Source organism: Ciconia boyciana, chromosome 1 (assembly GCF_034638445.1).
Source record: "Ciconia boyciana chromosome 1, ASM3463844v1, whole genome shotgun sequence".
Lineage (NCBI taxonomy): Eukaryota > Metazoa > Chordata > Aves > Ciconiiformes > Ciconiidae > Ciconia > Ciconia boyciana.
Window position 1 is genome coordinate 208,315,769 of NC_132934.1, and position 15,526 is coordinate 208,331,294.

Genomic DNA, 15,526 nt, shown 5'->3' on the forward strand with positions numbered 1-15,526 from the left:
GTGACTAAACTCATATTCATGATATTTATCTGGTGAAATAGTTCCAAACTGTTCAGTTAGTCACAAAAAAAAGTGTCAAATCCTGCTTCCCCTGGAAACATCTCTCAGTTTTCTTTTCCCGGCATAATAGAGGCTGGAACTTCTGAAAGGATCAGGGAGATCTACAGCAGCGTACCTCGTAAGTGCTCATTAACCTGGCATGTTATGAGCCACCTCCCAGGGTTCCCAGGAGTCATCTCTGCTGTGATGAATGTTGCTGGGAACAGACCGATGACATCTGCCCTCTGGTCTCTGTTAGTGAACGTGTGGCCGTAGAAATACGCAGCGTGGATATCTATCTCACTTCCCATGCCAAACAAGTGCCAGGACATGGAAGTGTCAGCACACATCTCCAAGCCGGGGAGATTGCCATAAATATAACCGTTAATAGCTAAAAAAAAAAATATGAGACTTTATGAGAGGTGAAAGAGAAGTGCCAAGTGCCTCTGACCCCATTTCTAAGGGTGATCCTTTTCTGGCCCAGAAAATAAACTGTCTGAATGTCCACATAAGGCCCTCACAGGCTCCTTGATGAGGAGTAACATTTTGAACATACAGCTTACACCCTTGGATGATCAAATGGCCCAAATTCTCTGGTTGGGTCTGTGAAAAACTTCCTGGGTGATATCAAGATGTTGCAAAGGCCAAGTCATCACCAAAAAGGCCTGATAATGAAGTTAACTTGTTCTGCAGCTATTTAGCATGTCTGAAATCTATTTCCTCTTATTCTGAGTCACAAATATGCCATTATATGCCAGGCTTAAGCAATTTAGATTTGAAAATTATGATATCAGTCAAATCAGTCTAGTCAGCTGTCTCTTCCTCAGCTTCCACACTTGACAATGTATCAGGACACTAGGAGAATAAGACTCATATTTTGCAAAATATTTTAGCTCCTAGGCTCCATGGAACGACCCAAATACAGAGAAATATCTGGATTTATCTTAGACCAGATCTCCAAATGGCACAGAGTACTATTGGCCAATGGATCTCTGAAGGGCAGGAGTGGTTGTACCAGACAGCCCACCATCCACAAGGCCCTTTGAGAAGTGCTGGACTCTTCCAATATACACATCTCAAAGTGCTCTGCAGCTTGCTTTTCTCTTTTCACAGCTGGTCAAACAGCCACCAAATGGCTTAAATCTGTTGCCTAAGATAAAATGCTAAATAAGTGGCAGACCTGGGCATGAAAGCCAAATCTCCTTTCTGCAAACCAGTGCGTTGTGCTGTATTTAGGGAAAGGCTTTTTATCAACACAGTACTTCAACATCCTGACCCATTCCTTGCTCATACAGATAAAGGAGAGACATCACAAGGGACAGAAATGAATTTTCTGGACAGAAATTTCATTCAGTCCTACTGAAATGAAAAGAGCCTAGTCTCTGCTGTAGGTCACCATTTGTTCAAGAGTCCTGCTCACCATGCATTCGATTGCTGGTCTGGAAACCTCCATCCTCTTTGTCAACTGTGGCTGGTTCTAAGCAGAAGGTGTTTATATTCTCATCGAGGTACCAGCTGAAGTTTTCATCTACAATGCTAAACATCAGGGCAAAAGCGTTAGCAGCACCAGTCCCTTCTATTGAGGTCTCATCTGCAGTTCCTAAATTGCAAACGAAAAGGAAAGTGATAAAAAAAGCCTTGGAGGGGATTGAATTTAAAAGTGACAGTAACTTCAGAGCACTCGAGGAAATATGGTGCTCTGCCCGTGGTCTATAGGGCAGGATGAATCTCACCTAATTTTGCTCTTCTAAGACATCTTGACCCCCCCTCCAACAGCCTTTGAATGGACGAGTGCCTCCACAAGGCAGTTCATCTTGTCTAAATCAATCTGCTATTTCAGGATCTCTTTGATTTGACATAAGCACAAGTACCTGCCAATATCTGTGGTCCCATTTTCCCCATCTTTGGCCCACTGCACCCAACCCTGCCCTTTAGTCAGTGTTAGCATCTGTGTGCTTACACAGTGAGCCAGGTCATGGGCCTGATCCAGCCAGAAACCAGTGACTTTTTTTTTGACCAGGAATTAAGGAGAGGCAAGTGGTAGCCTGCATTTCTGTTGCATTGAAGCGACTGGTGAACCGTACCCTCAGAATGGCCATCTAAATGTGTCTCACTCTCCATGGACTGACGAGTAAGCCTCGAAAATTACCTGGGACTAGATACTTAGATTTCAAAAGGCTGAAGGCAGGATGAATATAATCTATTCAGGCTAAGTATCACTAGCTGAGTGACCATTTAGGGAACAACCTGAGACTATAGGAGTGGCAATATTGAGTAGTCTATTACTAACTGTTGGCAGGTTTAGACTTAATCTAATTGTCTGGTCTACTTCTGAATCCATGAAAACTTTTGCTTCCCCTGTATCCTATGGGAGGGAGTCCCAGAGCCTTGCTGTCAGTCCTGTAAGGAGCCACCCACCACCATTGGACAGAGGACTCCAGCAGTAGCATCATGCAGATATCCACCTTGATGACTTCAAGACCAAACATGCATATAACCTGGCCTTTCACGCTAGGATTGTTTTGAATGTGCTGTCTCCTAGCTTGATGTATTATCCCATAGTTATCAGCTCAGTTTCACATATTCAGGCAGTTCTGCAGATTGCAGAGGCTCTCCGGGAGAATAAAAGTCTGAGACATTTTAATTGTGTGAGTTAAGCTGGAGACCAGGCCTATCCTTTCCATGTTGAAGTCTTTCTCTTCTTCATATATAAAACCTGCTTCACTTACATGTTCTGTGTATGAAATCAGGACTGTTTTTGTACTGTGGGAGGTACTGGGAAGAGGTGGCAGAGTTGCATGTGTCTCAGGGGACGGGGGGTGATGGCTCAGCTGATAGAGGGGATACATGATCCCTGATGGCTCCAGTAGAAAATTAGCAGACTGCAAAGCACATGGGACAGGCTGTCACCTCAGCTGCTCAGCACATGTTCCCATATGGTTGTGAGATACAACTTGTGAGCAAAAATAAATATATAACACATATGGGGAAAAAATTACAAAGAACATTGGGGTTTCAAACATGTAAATGGCAGTGCTGAAGTCACCCACCCAGCCCTAATTGCATTTCCTGGGCAATGAGTCCTTTGCTCATCCTGAAATGATCCCTGTTTGGGAACATTTAGTTTTGGTCTTGGCCACAACCGGCTGGCCACAGAGCATGCTGCAGTCCCTCCACCAGCTGAGGCAAATCTCTCGTGAAGCCAAAGGGGAGCAGGAAGGGGGTTGTCCCAGAGCTACAATACCTACCCTGGGATGCTCCTGGAATGGCCCAGCTATTCCTTGCCCCTTTTTATGGGCTATGTAGGGATAGACTCTAGACCATCATGTTTATACCTGTAAGCAAAAATGACTGTTAAGATGCCAAGCTTGGCAGAGGGGCTTGCTTTATCAGTGTTTCTAGCTCAGTACCTTTTTTACAAACCAGCAGTGGCCCAATTAAACCAGATGCAATATCTCTTGGTGTGTCAATGTGAGAATGGTAAATCCAAGTCAAGCAGTTTGAGTCTGCCAAAGTTGGGGAATAATCTTTCCTTACTGGCCATGTGTATGTGTAATTTCCACCAGGAACAACAAAGTCATCCTCCTTGCTTTTACCGCCAGTTCCATCAGGGTAAAGTGCTCCTAATACATTAAAAGGAAAAAGAAAGCTTTTAGCCCCACTTTAGCTGTTTTCCTTAAATAAATGTGTAATTTCTTCTTTTTTTTAATCACAGATTTATAAAATAATAGCAGCACTCACAAACATAGAATCACTGGGAATTGTGAAAAAATTGAGAAGTTCTGGTAAAACTGTCAAAAAAATGTTGAGAGTTAAAATCCATTATTTATCAGTAGACAAAACTTTAAAAATGCATTAACAGGCTCTAATTTTTCCTTGGGTCTTTACTCTCATCAGTCATCTACACATTTTGTCAGCTAACATTGTGTAACTTCTCACAGAAAACTGATGAGAGTAATGAATGTAGGCAAATCCATACAGTCCTCTAACCAAAATACACATGCATAGGTTTGGGATTCTGAAAATTTAATCATGCCTGTTATAGCCCTATAGAGAGGAAAACATTTGACTTACAAGAACTCCATCCATTCAAACGATCTAGAAGTAGAAGGAAGGAGGGAAGATGCTTCAGTGACTTATAATTCAGGAAAATAATTGAGGAAAAAAGACCTACCTAACCTGTTTCAGTACTGGCTTTATCCCAGGCGTCGAAGGTTTGTGGCAAAAAGTTTTAAGAGACGAGGCTGTTCCTGTTTTTAGTCATCAGCTGCAATTACTGATGAGTTTATGAGAGGGTGATCTAAAGTCCTCTGATGTCAATGGCCAGAACAATAAATACTTGGACAAATTTTTAGCCATGATATTAGCTACTTCAGGGGAAAAGGAGAGGAAAAGGCAAACCAGCTTTTACCTTCAGAGTCCTTGTCATAGAAGACCCCGTGCGGATGCACAGAGTATGGGCGGGAAGCAAAGTTTTTTAGATGGACGATAAAGACATCCTCTTCTTCTGCCTTCAGGACTGGCCCAAGGAACCCCAGCCAGGCTGCTTTGGGGATCTCCTGGGAGTAAGTGTCATCTGTGAATTGCCTAAAAATAGCCTTTTTGTACACACGTCCTATCCGGTTGGCTCCTCTTGTGGCATACACACTTGCAAACCTAGTGTTGGGAAGGGAAAATAATTTAGAGACAAAAAAACTCCTTTAAGAGTTGATCAAATAACTGGTACTTGCAGCGCAGATAAATAGTTCCCTGGAACATATCACATAGCTGGTGGAATAAAAGCTGAGGAGTAAACCTGGACAGTGCTAGTAGGGTCCAAGCCCCTTTCTGTACAGTAACAGTTATCCTACTTGCAGGCCTGGTCTTTAGCATGGTTACTACAAGTCTTCACTTGAGGACCAGCCACTCAGGCCTTTCTGTACAGTTTTAGCAGCTTCTCCCTCTTTTGAAGGTTTGAAACCTCACATCTGAAAGCATGACTGTTCAGAAGGAAAACAAAACCAAATTAAGTTTTTTCAAAAGCCAATAAGAAGGGTTCTAATCAACTAGTTTGACACCGCAGAAGAGTAGCATGAAATATTTTTTGCATGAAATGCATCATTTCTACATTTCAGAGTCTATGTTTATAGCAACTTCAAGAGGTGGAGAACCCACCATATGGTCAGTGGTTGACATATTATAGCTATTAAATACCTGCTCCCTTCAAATCCTGAATTGCATTTGTAGTCTAATATCTTCTAGCTCCACACTCCAGCCACTGGTTCCCATCAAGCCCTCTCGCAGATCAAAGAAGCCACATACCATCAAGAGCTTCTTTTCTATGCAGGCACTTGCATAAGTTTTAATTAATTGACTAAATTGCCTTCTACCCTTTTTCTGGACAAACCAAGTACATTGACATTCTTTATGCCACAAATCTTTCCCGAAGCTCTTTTCTGAAAGCCTTCCAATATTGCTCTATCTCTTTTGAAGTCTGAACACAAGAACTTCATGCAATAGGCAAGTAGTATTCCAGCTAAAGCCAGACGTACTCCCACTCAATATTTCTTACACAACTGAGAGTTAGTTTTGCCCTTTTAGCTATAACATCATACTGGCAACCCATGTTCACCCCATCTGTTATGATATAAAATCTTTTTTTACTTCTCTCCAGGTTACAGCTGACAAGTATGATACACATTCTTCATCCCTAAATATCCCACACAAAGAGGGTAGAAATGAACCCCTTTGCTACACAACCACCAGTGGACTCTGACCAATTTCACCATAGTTGACTGCTCCATGACTTTTCGCATTCCCTGAAGGTTGTTTGAACTTTCATGCTTCCTAGCAAACTCATAAAAAAGCTGAGCTAAATTTTCATGAAGTATCACTGGCAGAAATAGAGCAATTTCATATTTATAGTGAGTTTTTGTGACTGGCCAGTTCACCTCCTTGAACCCATTTTGTTTAGGTGCTTTTGTGCAGGGACAGCACCCTAAGTGTTGGATGTCACGTGAGTTGAAAGGTATGATTTGCTATAATTCCTTCACCATAAGATCCACTACTTCCCCTTTTCAAGCCATCTCTGCTTGACACCATAACTCACAACATCCCCCATCTGTGGTCATTACACCTCCATGGCCACTGTCTAAACCAGATCCCTGAAGTGATCCAGATATAAAAGCCTCCAAAAAGAATGCTTTTTCATTTGGAAAATGTGCTTTATAACAAGCCAAGAGCTATTTGGCAGAAATGAAAACATTGCCAATGCTACTGCTGTGGCAGAAACAGTTGGCTAGGAGGGAAGGGAAGGGACAGAAACTTCTCAGTCTACTTCTTCACAGAATAACGTATGTCAGATAAATATACCCCAAAAGCGTGGTTGAGGAATAGTTGCCAATAAGTCTGGATTTTCAGTGAATTAGCAGGTCTGCGGTAACTGTCTGTGTGCACAGCAAGACCTGGCAAGTCACACCATGCTCACCAAGGAGAAGATACCTTCCCTGCCTGGGGGGAAGAGCTGCTACAAGAGCCCTTACCACAGAGTAGTAGGTCGTGTCAGTAGTAGTGCAGTGTAAATGCACATGCTTCCTTACCTCATGGCGATGTATTCATGTGGCTATGCCCTAATTCGAAGTATAAATTGATTTTTAAAATTATTTCTAATAAATTTTCTCTAGAAAAAAATCAAATAGATTTTTTTTCAGAAAGTACTTATTTTCAGGAGATATTTCTCAGCAGAATTTTTTCCATTTTCATCAGCCACCAAATATTTTAAATGAGGTGCTGCAGTGGCACCATGCTTTCCCCATTATGACAATGCCCTTAGGCCCTTGGCTTTCTGGCCAGACAACATTGCACACTCTCCCATAACTTCACACCCATGGAATAAGCTGTCTCTCCTGCAGAAGGAGAACTGTACCCCCAAAAAATGCACTTCTTGATCAGGCTTTGGCAAATACTTGACATAAGCCTAACTCCTTTAAATGCATAGATCAGGGACCCCAAAATCTAGTTAGGTATTGAGGTTCAAGAAATCGCCCTGAGAAAACCCTGTAGGTTTAGGAACCAGAGACTTCCTCGGTGCCTAAAGCCATGCTGTAGCATCTCTGTTGGCTAGATCTGTGCCTGTCTCCTACTTAAAGCCATCTAGGAGTCAGGAAAAGCAGTCTTTTTAGTGCCAGCTCTCTGAAAGGAGGCCAATTCAAATCCTCCACCCATTCAGAGCTGCAGAGCCCGCTGTCGGTGCAATGGGTATCAGCTGCAGCCAGTCACAACGTAGGTGATGCTCTTCTGTGCAGGGCATCAAGCAATGCAAGAGTCATGGAGCCAGAAAGGGGTCACAGCATGAAAGGAGCAACCTGGCCTCTTGGCCGTGGTTAATTAAGGGGTTTGTTTAATCATTGTCCAAAAGAAAACAACCAATCAACTCTGGGAGACAAATCCTACATGCCACTGATGCCCTTGCTGTTGCATTACAGACTCAGGCTCTTTCATAGCTTCCTTTCCTTCTAGATCCACACTCTCCAAAGGGCAGAAGAGTTTCCTACCCAAAATGCCCTGATGTTTGGGAGTTTCTTGGAGTGCAGACACTTCAGCCTCACTCCTCTTTCTGTCTGGGAGGGGTAGAGCCCAGTTCTTCTACCTATACAGAGGCATGTATGTTCAGCATGTCCTTTTGGTTGCCCTCAGTACCCGAGAACAGAGCACGCTGGTTGTTGTGAGTCCCACTCTAGGTGTCCAGGCTGCCCCATTTCCTCCAAGAGGACTTTTGGGTGCCCACCTCAGCCTTGCAAGTAGCTGGTAGCTCTGTGCCTCTACAAGTGTTGCTGTGCTGCACATTACAGTGCTTAAAGTCCTTTGCAGAAAGACTACCCACACTGGAGCTAACAGTATCAGCCATATGAAGCTCATAGAAAGGATGCATGGGTAATGAGTGACTTCTCTGCACTCCCAGATGCCTGGATCATGGGCATGTGGCCACACTGTGGGGCTGGTACCTCTACCCAGTGCCACAGTGCAGCCAGTGGATGTGTCAGAGGGAGCTGGCACAGGCTCAGTGCCACGGCCCCTGCTGCTCCATCAGTGGGACACAGGGGTTTCCCCCCGTCCCTCTTCTTTCTTTCAGTGAGAGCTTCTTCTCAGTGCTCCATGAAGTCTCTGCTGCCAGTGCCATCTGTACTAGCACATCTCCCACCCCACAGTTCCTTACCACCTTTCTCCAGAGTCCCTCAGAGATTTTCTTGGCTTCAGGATAGTGTCTTGATGACCTTTCATCACCTATCTTTGACAATAGTTCTCAAACACCATTCCCTGTCTTCTTTTGATGGTGTCTGCTTCCTTGGGAAACACTTCACATTTTCAGTCACTGAGTGAAATATCCCCTTCAACTGCATCTCCAGTTTCATTCTTTCCCACTCACTGACTTTCCAATATGTTATTGCAGCAGTGGCTTCTCCAAATGCTGTAATGGTTAAACATATGCAATTATCTGAATGTGCCTTTGCCTCTTTCTTCCAGTGTTCACAATGTGCCTAGTCTACTGGGTACCCCTTGCCAAAATGTCTCCTATCTGTCATTCCTCTCTTGTCACAAGAAGACAAACCTTCTCCCTGCTTCTTCATGCTCCCCTGCTCACTTCAAACTGTTTCATTCTCCTGGTGGCTTTGTGATATCGCTGCCTGAATGTCTTCGATCTTTCTGGTGTTGTGCAGATGTAAGATCTGCTCTTCTAAATCTTGACTATCTCCCTCCAACTCAGTTGTCAGCCTGTACTTTGTGCGCAGAAAGTCGTGATGATCAACCAGTCCCACTTCTTACAGGAAAGGGGAATACTCTATCCTCTGGAGCTGTACCCATGCAAGCTTCCTAAATTCCCTCCTTCATCCCCTCCAGTCAGGCCATTCTTGAGGTTACATATAGAGGTAAGCAGGCTTGTGAATCAGGGCATAAAAAATCTTCTTCAGACTACGAAAATCATGCAAATCCTGCCTTTATTTTTGTGCCTGATTTCATTTTGCCAGTTGACCACTCTCAGCAGTTCTTAAGCTCCAACAAAAGTTAGCAATGCACATGAGTGGGACAGGGAGTTATTAATAGGGAATTAACTCTAATTCCTTAAAATAAGTATTAACATAATCACAGACATCCATCTCCCTGCAATGATGAGCACTACGACTCTTCCAAATGAGAGAAAGAGTAAAACAAGAGCGTCATGTAGATTCAACTTCAAATCAAGACTAGACATGCAGATAATCTGCCATCTCAGGGTAGGACCACGAGTTAGGGTAGGACCATGAGTTAAGTGTAATTTCTACACCTATTTCTTTTATCACACAGAAAAAGTATTTTGCCAATATTTTACCATGTTTATGTTACCTTTTATCTTAAGAAACAAAGCTACAAGCTAACAGAGGTTATTTTTTTCAAGAGGTGCTTACATGAGTACTATGTTACATTGTGCAGTAAGAAATGGAAAGAGCTACACATTGCATGGCCAAACAGACAGCTCCTCGGTAGACTGGAGCCAGATCCCTTGCTGATACAATTTCGAAGCCTGCTGAGTTTGTTTGCTGCTGTAATCACCACTGAAAAATCAGCACTTCGAATAACTACCAGATGTGGAGTCCCAAATTTTCTCCTGTAGTTAACATGCCCAATAGCCACTGTATGCTCCTGGGTGCAACTGTAGGCAAATGCAAACTTTCTTTTATTACCATTGTTCCACTTAAGTCCCATAGATTTTACACTAACAACCATTTAAACAACTATTTTTATGGGTTTTTTCCCTTTCATCTGTTGGTGGTGAACCCTTGCTCACTCTCTACCCTCTTCACATACTCTACGGCTGGGTTTATAACAAGATTTTTTTCCTCAGAGTTCCCCATTTTTCCTGTGGCTGGAGTAAGCCAGGACAGTGCCCATGGCTCCAGGCTGCCCCAATCATTTTAATCCCTGGGTCATGTAACTTGTTCAGGGTAACCCTCTGCCAAACCATGACTCCCATGCTAAGGCCGATGCAATGTCTGTACTAGAGGGATGGCCAGTGGAGGGGGACTGGTGGTGCCAACTCACATTTGTAGATAGTGCCCTGACCACAAAGCATTAAACAACAAAGTAAGTTGTGTGTCCTCAAAAGAGAGAGACGCAATGTCCTCAAAGGATGTTTTAGGCCTTTTCTGACCCACACGAGCCACGGAAGAGGTCAATCAAACCCATAAAATCTTAGACGAAGCTCTGAGTCACTAGTTAAGTGTGGCCATAATGGTTTCTCTCCTAGAATAAACTTCTGCTTCCCCTGAAGTCAATAACAAAACTCCTCTCAGGCTTCATTAGAGCCAGGATTTCACCTCGAATGCCCTTTTGACGTTGACCCTTCCCACAATGATCGTCTCCGCTGATGCAATTGGGTCATTTGGCTGCATGATGACTCAGTTTAGCATCTGTGATGACTGTTTCACTGTCATTTATCTGGGTGGGATCTCCTCATAGGCAAATTGCACAAACTGTTTGATGCTGTGGTAACAAAAAACACCCGTTAGTGTTGGTGGGTGCAAGACTTGGCCCAGATAAATGTAGGATTGGTGGCCTAAAGAGAAGAGATGAGCTATTACATCATGCAAAACTTAACATCTACCACCAGCAGAGCAAGACTTAAGTGTCCATCATATAAACTAGTACCAAATTAATTTAAAGGGATTATCAACCAAACTCTAAACTTGAGGGCTGAGCCACAGTAGGGAGGGAAAGACTGACGTATGTCAAGCCACAACACCTAGGTGTATTTTTCTCTTGCAAGGCCATTGCCTGTGTGACCATTAAAGGGAGCAGGTAATGTCTGAGCTCACCCTCCTACTACAGCAATATTCATGCCCTAACCCACAAAATCTCACTGGGATCTGCAGCATGTCCAGCAGCACTGACAGCACCTTGCACCCTGTGTGTCCAGTCCACCATGGTTTAATGATGTCAACTCTTTTAACAGTTATATCAGGTGGGAGGGGATGCTGAACACCTTCCCAGCTCACTTATACTCAGTGGCCAGAATTTGGATCTGTGATTTCCAAAGTCCTGTGTGCTTCAGAAAATGTCAGCTTAATTTATGAAGGGAGAACCAAGAGTGAAATGCCTTAGTTTCATTCATAACACTCCAAATTATGAGAATTAGTGGAACAGCTCGAGGCTTCAAGTAGACAAGACAAATGGCAGAGGCGAACAGACTCATTACTCTCTTTACATAAGAAGCACTGATGCACAGCAAGATACTTGCTCTGTGCAAGCAGCAGGCTGGCCCTTGAGCACTGCAGCAACACAAGGCATAATAAAAATTAGCATCCAAGCAGAATAGTTATGTTAACACAGGGCAGTGTTTGGGTTAATCAGCTCTGACGAGAGGCAGCCTTTTCAGCTCACGCCCAGGGAGGTGCTGATGCAGCTCTATGGCTGCTGGCTCAGGAGGCAGCTCACTCAGCACCGGCACAGTGGGAACTGAGCAGCGTAGCGGTGCCTGGTGCCAGAACCAGCTCACCTGATTTCCAGCTCCATGCCTCAGCTACCGAAGTCTCCTTTCTCCTCTTTACTGCTAAAAACTAAGGCTGAGGAAGGTATTATTGACTTTGGCACAGCAACATTGAAAATAATCTCATTATCTCAAATCTCGTTACGTAATGTAACACTTTCCATTACACGCTTGCTAATTCAGCATTTTTATTAAGTAGTGAAGAATAAGTGATTTTGATTATATCTCTGTGGGCTAGCTGGAATCAAAGGGAGCATTCCTTTATATGTATGCACTGACTCTTTTAAAGATAATCAGTTTGTCTGCAACCTCTTTATCTTCACTTCCCTATCAATAAAACTGGGATAGTGCCCATCAGATGGGTGCTGTGAGGATGCATCACAAGGTGAGAAGTGCTAGGCTCAGCGAGCCTCAGCATTGCTGCTTGCAGAACACAGCTGGCTCAAAATGCATCCCTGTTTCTACCGAGGAATGGATCCTTAAACTTTGTTTATGGAACTACGTTTTTTGTAATATCCATAGGAACCAATTAATTAGCTGAAAAGTAACCCATTAGTATACTGCTTTAAATTTACATTAGAGGTTATCCTAAAGAGCTAAATAGTCAAAGTAGCTATTACTGGTTCACTATTTAGTCCACATGCTTATGCAGACACACTATTATTCCAGAACATAGCACTTCATTCTGGCTCAATTCAATACAGTTTGGAAATGGAGTAAACTAGTTGCAGAAATCACTTTATTATTCTGCAGCAGAAGCCTTCATGTAGGGAGCTCATTACAAACAGCTCCCCAGCTTTGAATGTATAGTCTACCTTAAAAATCCAAATTACATTTCCTCTGTCAGTAAATCCTTTGGAATTATTAACATTCTGTAATTATTACATTACAGCGATGACTGAAGACATAAGCTATCATCCCTCCCTGTCATGCCGTGTAAAAGGCATCACATTCATGTCACAGACTTTAAAGTAAATGTGCCACTTGATGTTCAGGGAACACAAAGTGCAGACGGCCTTAAAAGTACAATTTACAGAACAGATTCCAAGTCTCTCTGTGGTATCAGGGTGGATTTACACCTACCTGCCCTTCACTTAAAGTAGAACTATTTTTAGTGAGAGGTCTTCCAGTTTAGGGAGTGGAGGAAGATATTCTCTGCTAAAAAGAGTAGGGAATTGAAAAATTCAAGTGTTTAACAAACTGAAGAATAACCTTTCCAGCAGAGACTGTTTTCATGGGCTAGGAACAAACTATTACCTTGAATTTTACCTGTAAAAGTAACACCTATTGAGTTGGATGCTCTCTGGGACCTCCAGTTGTTAAGAGCATAAGCATAAGTTTGTGTTGAAAAATAAAACTCTTTCTTGCCCCCTGCTTATGGCAAAATAATTTCCTTTATGAAATCCAACCAAGAGTGATTCTGAAATTACCAGCCACTAAAGAAAAGTTCGGCATTGCCTGGGATTTCCTGAAAAGTCAGAAAGGACATTTCCATTTCTAACTCCTGGGACACAGCCTCCAGCTCCCAGTGTGCCTCCAGACCTGGTATGGACACCAGAACCTCCTCACTCGCTCACAGCTCCCACCCCAACCCCAAGCTTAGACTCAGAGGAAGGATCCCCAAGGTATCTCTAGGGTGTCAAAGATATCAATGAAATCTTAAAAATATTTCCATGCATGTTCGAAGCCCATGCTGTAAAGAGGCACCAAAGGTCTGTGCCATCCCCATCCAATGTCCAGGCCAGCTCTCTCGGTGTGGGAGGAACACGCAACCAACCCCAGCAGTCCAGGCATGAGAACAGATGCCTGTTTGCCACTGGCCAAGGCACAATTCATCACAGTGCTTACCTACGCACTCCAGTTTCAGCATGGGTGATCACCAGGACTTCAGCATGACCATTCACTGTTGTATATGTAAGCACTTATCTGAATAGATTTCCTCAATGGAGGTCTTGCATACATTGCAGGGATTGCATACATTGCAGGGATATATGGACAATCTGCTTGTATCTCATTCATAGGTACTATACACATCTGACTTCTACAATGTCATACCAAGCCCCCCAACTTTTATTGTCTCACAGGGAGAAAACTTACAATATTTTGCCAGTTAAACAGACTTCTATGTCTTATTGCAAAGACTTGTGCTTGATTATGGCAAAGTTGCAATTTGCCTTTGGACAACAAGTCCCAGAAATACCTGCGTCTCCATGAAACACACACAGGGGATTTTGAACCCACTACCTGAGGCTTTTTTGAGAAATATCAGCTCCTTAACATCACCTTCAGATACACACTATCAGCTTGCTTAATCAACCACAATGGAAGAGAAGTCAACCAAAGTCTACTCTTGCCTTGAAGCGGAAATCCTGCCTATGACAACATCATTGGAAGAAAAACAAGAAAAAGGCCATCTTAAGACATTTACAGCAACATCAACCACATTAGTCAATTTTCTTTGGAGCTGTCGATACACCCCCAATTTATCAGAGACCCCAGTGACTTACTTGTCCTCTAAGAGGTTTTGTCCTGTGATCAGATTTTTCCCAGACGGTGCATAGTCCCAGTTCTCTTCCACAATCCCGAGGTAATAGGTTCTGGTCTTTGCTTCCACCACTGCAAACAGCCAGAGGAACCCAAGAGCGCAAAGGCAGCCACCACGCTGCGCAGGAGGCATTTGTGGTTGTGATTGTGAGGCTGGCAGCGGGCAGGCAGCAGCAGGATGCACCACAGAGAGCTCACCCCTCCCTCCCAGCTCTCAACAAGTTATAAATAAGGAATGGACAGAGCAAAGCTCCTCCTTTTCAGCAGGTAGGACTGGGATAGGCAGAGAGCCTGGCTATGCAGAGCAGGGCTAGGGAGGAGGTTGCTGCCATGGCATGATCTTTGCCAGTCCTTTGGTGAATGTATAAATTGCTCACTTACCTGTCCAAGCTAGAGCCAGTTGGTGTTTTTTGGAAGTTGGGTTGCTTTTTTGTCTTCATTTTTCCAGAGTAGGTGGTATGGCATATTGGAGCAGCTTTTTTTTGGTCTTTTTGCCATCCCTGTCAAAACCCTTTTTTTGTAGTTTTAAGTTAACTCTTTTATCATGTCTGAGATTTCTAAAACTAGCATCTTGCTGCCTTAGTTGGATTTTTTCAAGGGCATAACACTAATTTACAATCCAGCATTATCACAGAGAGAGAGAACTCTCTCGTACCTCTCCGATTTCCAGGATTTTATGACCCATTTATTAAGATGGCACGTGATCTGAATGTATTCAGTTTTAGAGTGCCCAAAATGAGGCCCCTTTTTACAAACATTTCTGGAAATTAGAGCCCTTGTAAAGTCTTTCCATTTGGACACCTAAGAATTGAGGCACACAAAAATTACCCTTTTATTAAAATTGGTAAGTAACGTGCCCACGTAGCTCTCTAGAAAATCAGTCCCTCCCTTTATAGCTTAACTTCCTCTAAGAGGACATGTCTTTTACCACCTTGGCAAAGCAAAGTGTGAACCTATACAAGTATGAATTGATAGGATATTGTAAACCATTTAGGTAACATCCCCTAGGTGGCAAGACACTCTGCAAAATCATACTGCTCTCTTACTCATTTTCAACTGACTAAAGACATTAAAAAGTTGCAGTTCTGGAATACAGCATTACCCTTGAGACTCATTGCCAGGTTTAACAGTTGTGAAATTCCCCTTTCAGCTCCAGAACCATCTGACCTCTTCCTGCTGAAGCTAGTAGTTACTCATGGCTAGGGGTATAAGAACCTTCTCAAATGAATTTGGTAGCCACAGGTTTAACTTCATCAGTCAAAACCTAGCTCAGTGATGTGAATGTTTTTACGTGGCAGTCACATGAGGTTCACCCTCTGGCATGCGATAGCGACAGCTACACGTACGGTCAGCTGTGCTGAGTGCCTCTACCCATCACTGCTGTGCAGGTGGCTCTGCAGTCACACACAGAATTCAAAAAAGCAGGTGGGGTTCACAGCATCC

General features: G+C 43.3%; 1 protein-coding gene across 1 annotated transcript in view; it reads right to left on the reverse strand.

Moving 5' to 3' along the window:
* HEPHL1 (hephaestin like 1) overlaps positions 1 to 14,216 on the reverse strand; it is a 33,741-nt gene extending 19,525 nt beyond the window's left edge. The window contains exons 1-5 of the mRNA XM_072855071.1: positions 14,047 to 14,216; positions 4,451 to 4,695; positions 3,450 to 3,662; positions 1,460 to 1,639; positions 176 to 430 (exon numbers count right to left, since the gene is read on the reverse strand). Coding sequence (XP_072711172.1) covers positions 176 to 430; positions 1,460 to 1,639; positions 3,450 to 3,662; positions 4,451 to 4,695; positions 14,047 to 14,216 — 1,063 coding nt within the window. The remainder of the gene's footprint in view (positions 1 to 175; positions 431 to 1,459; positions 1,640 to 3,449; positions 3,663 to 4,450; positions 4,696 to 14,046) is intronic.
* Positions 14,217 to 15,526: the final 1,310 nt, after the last annotated feature.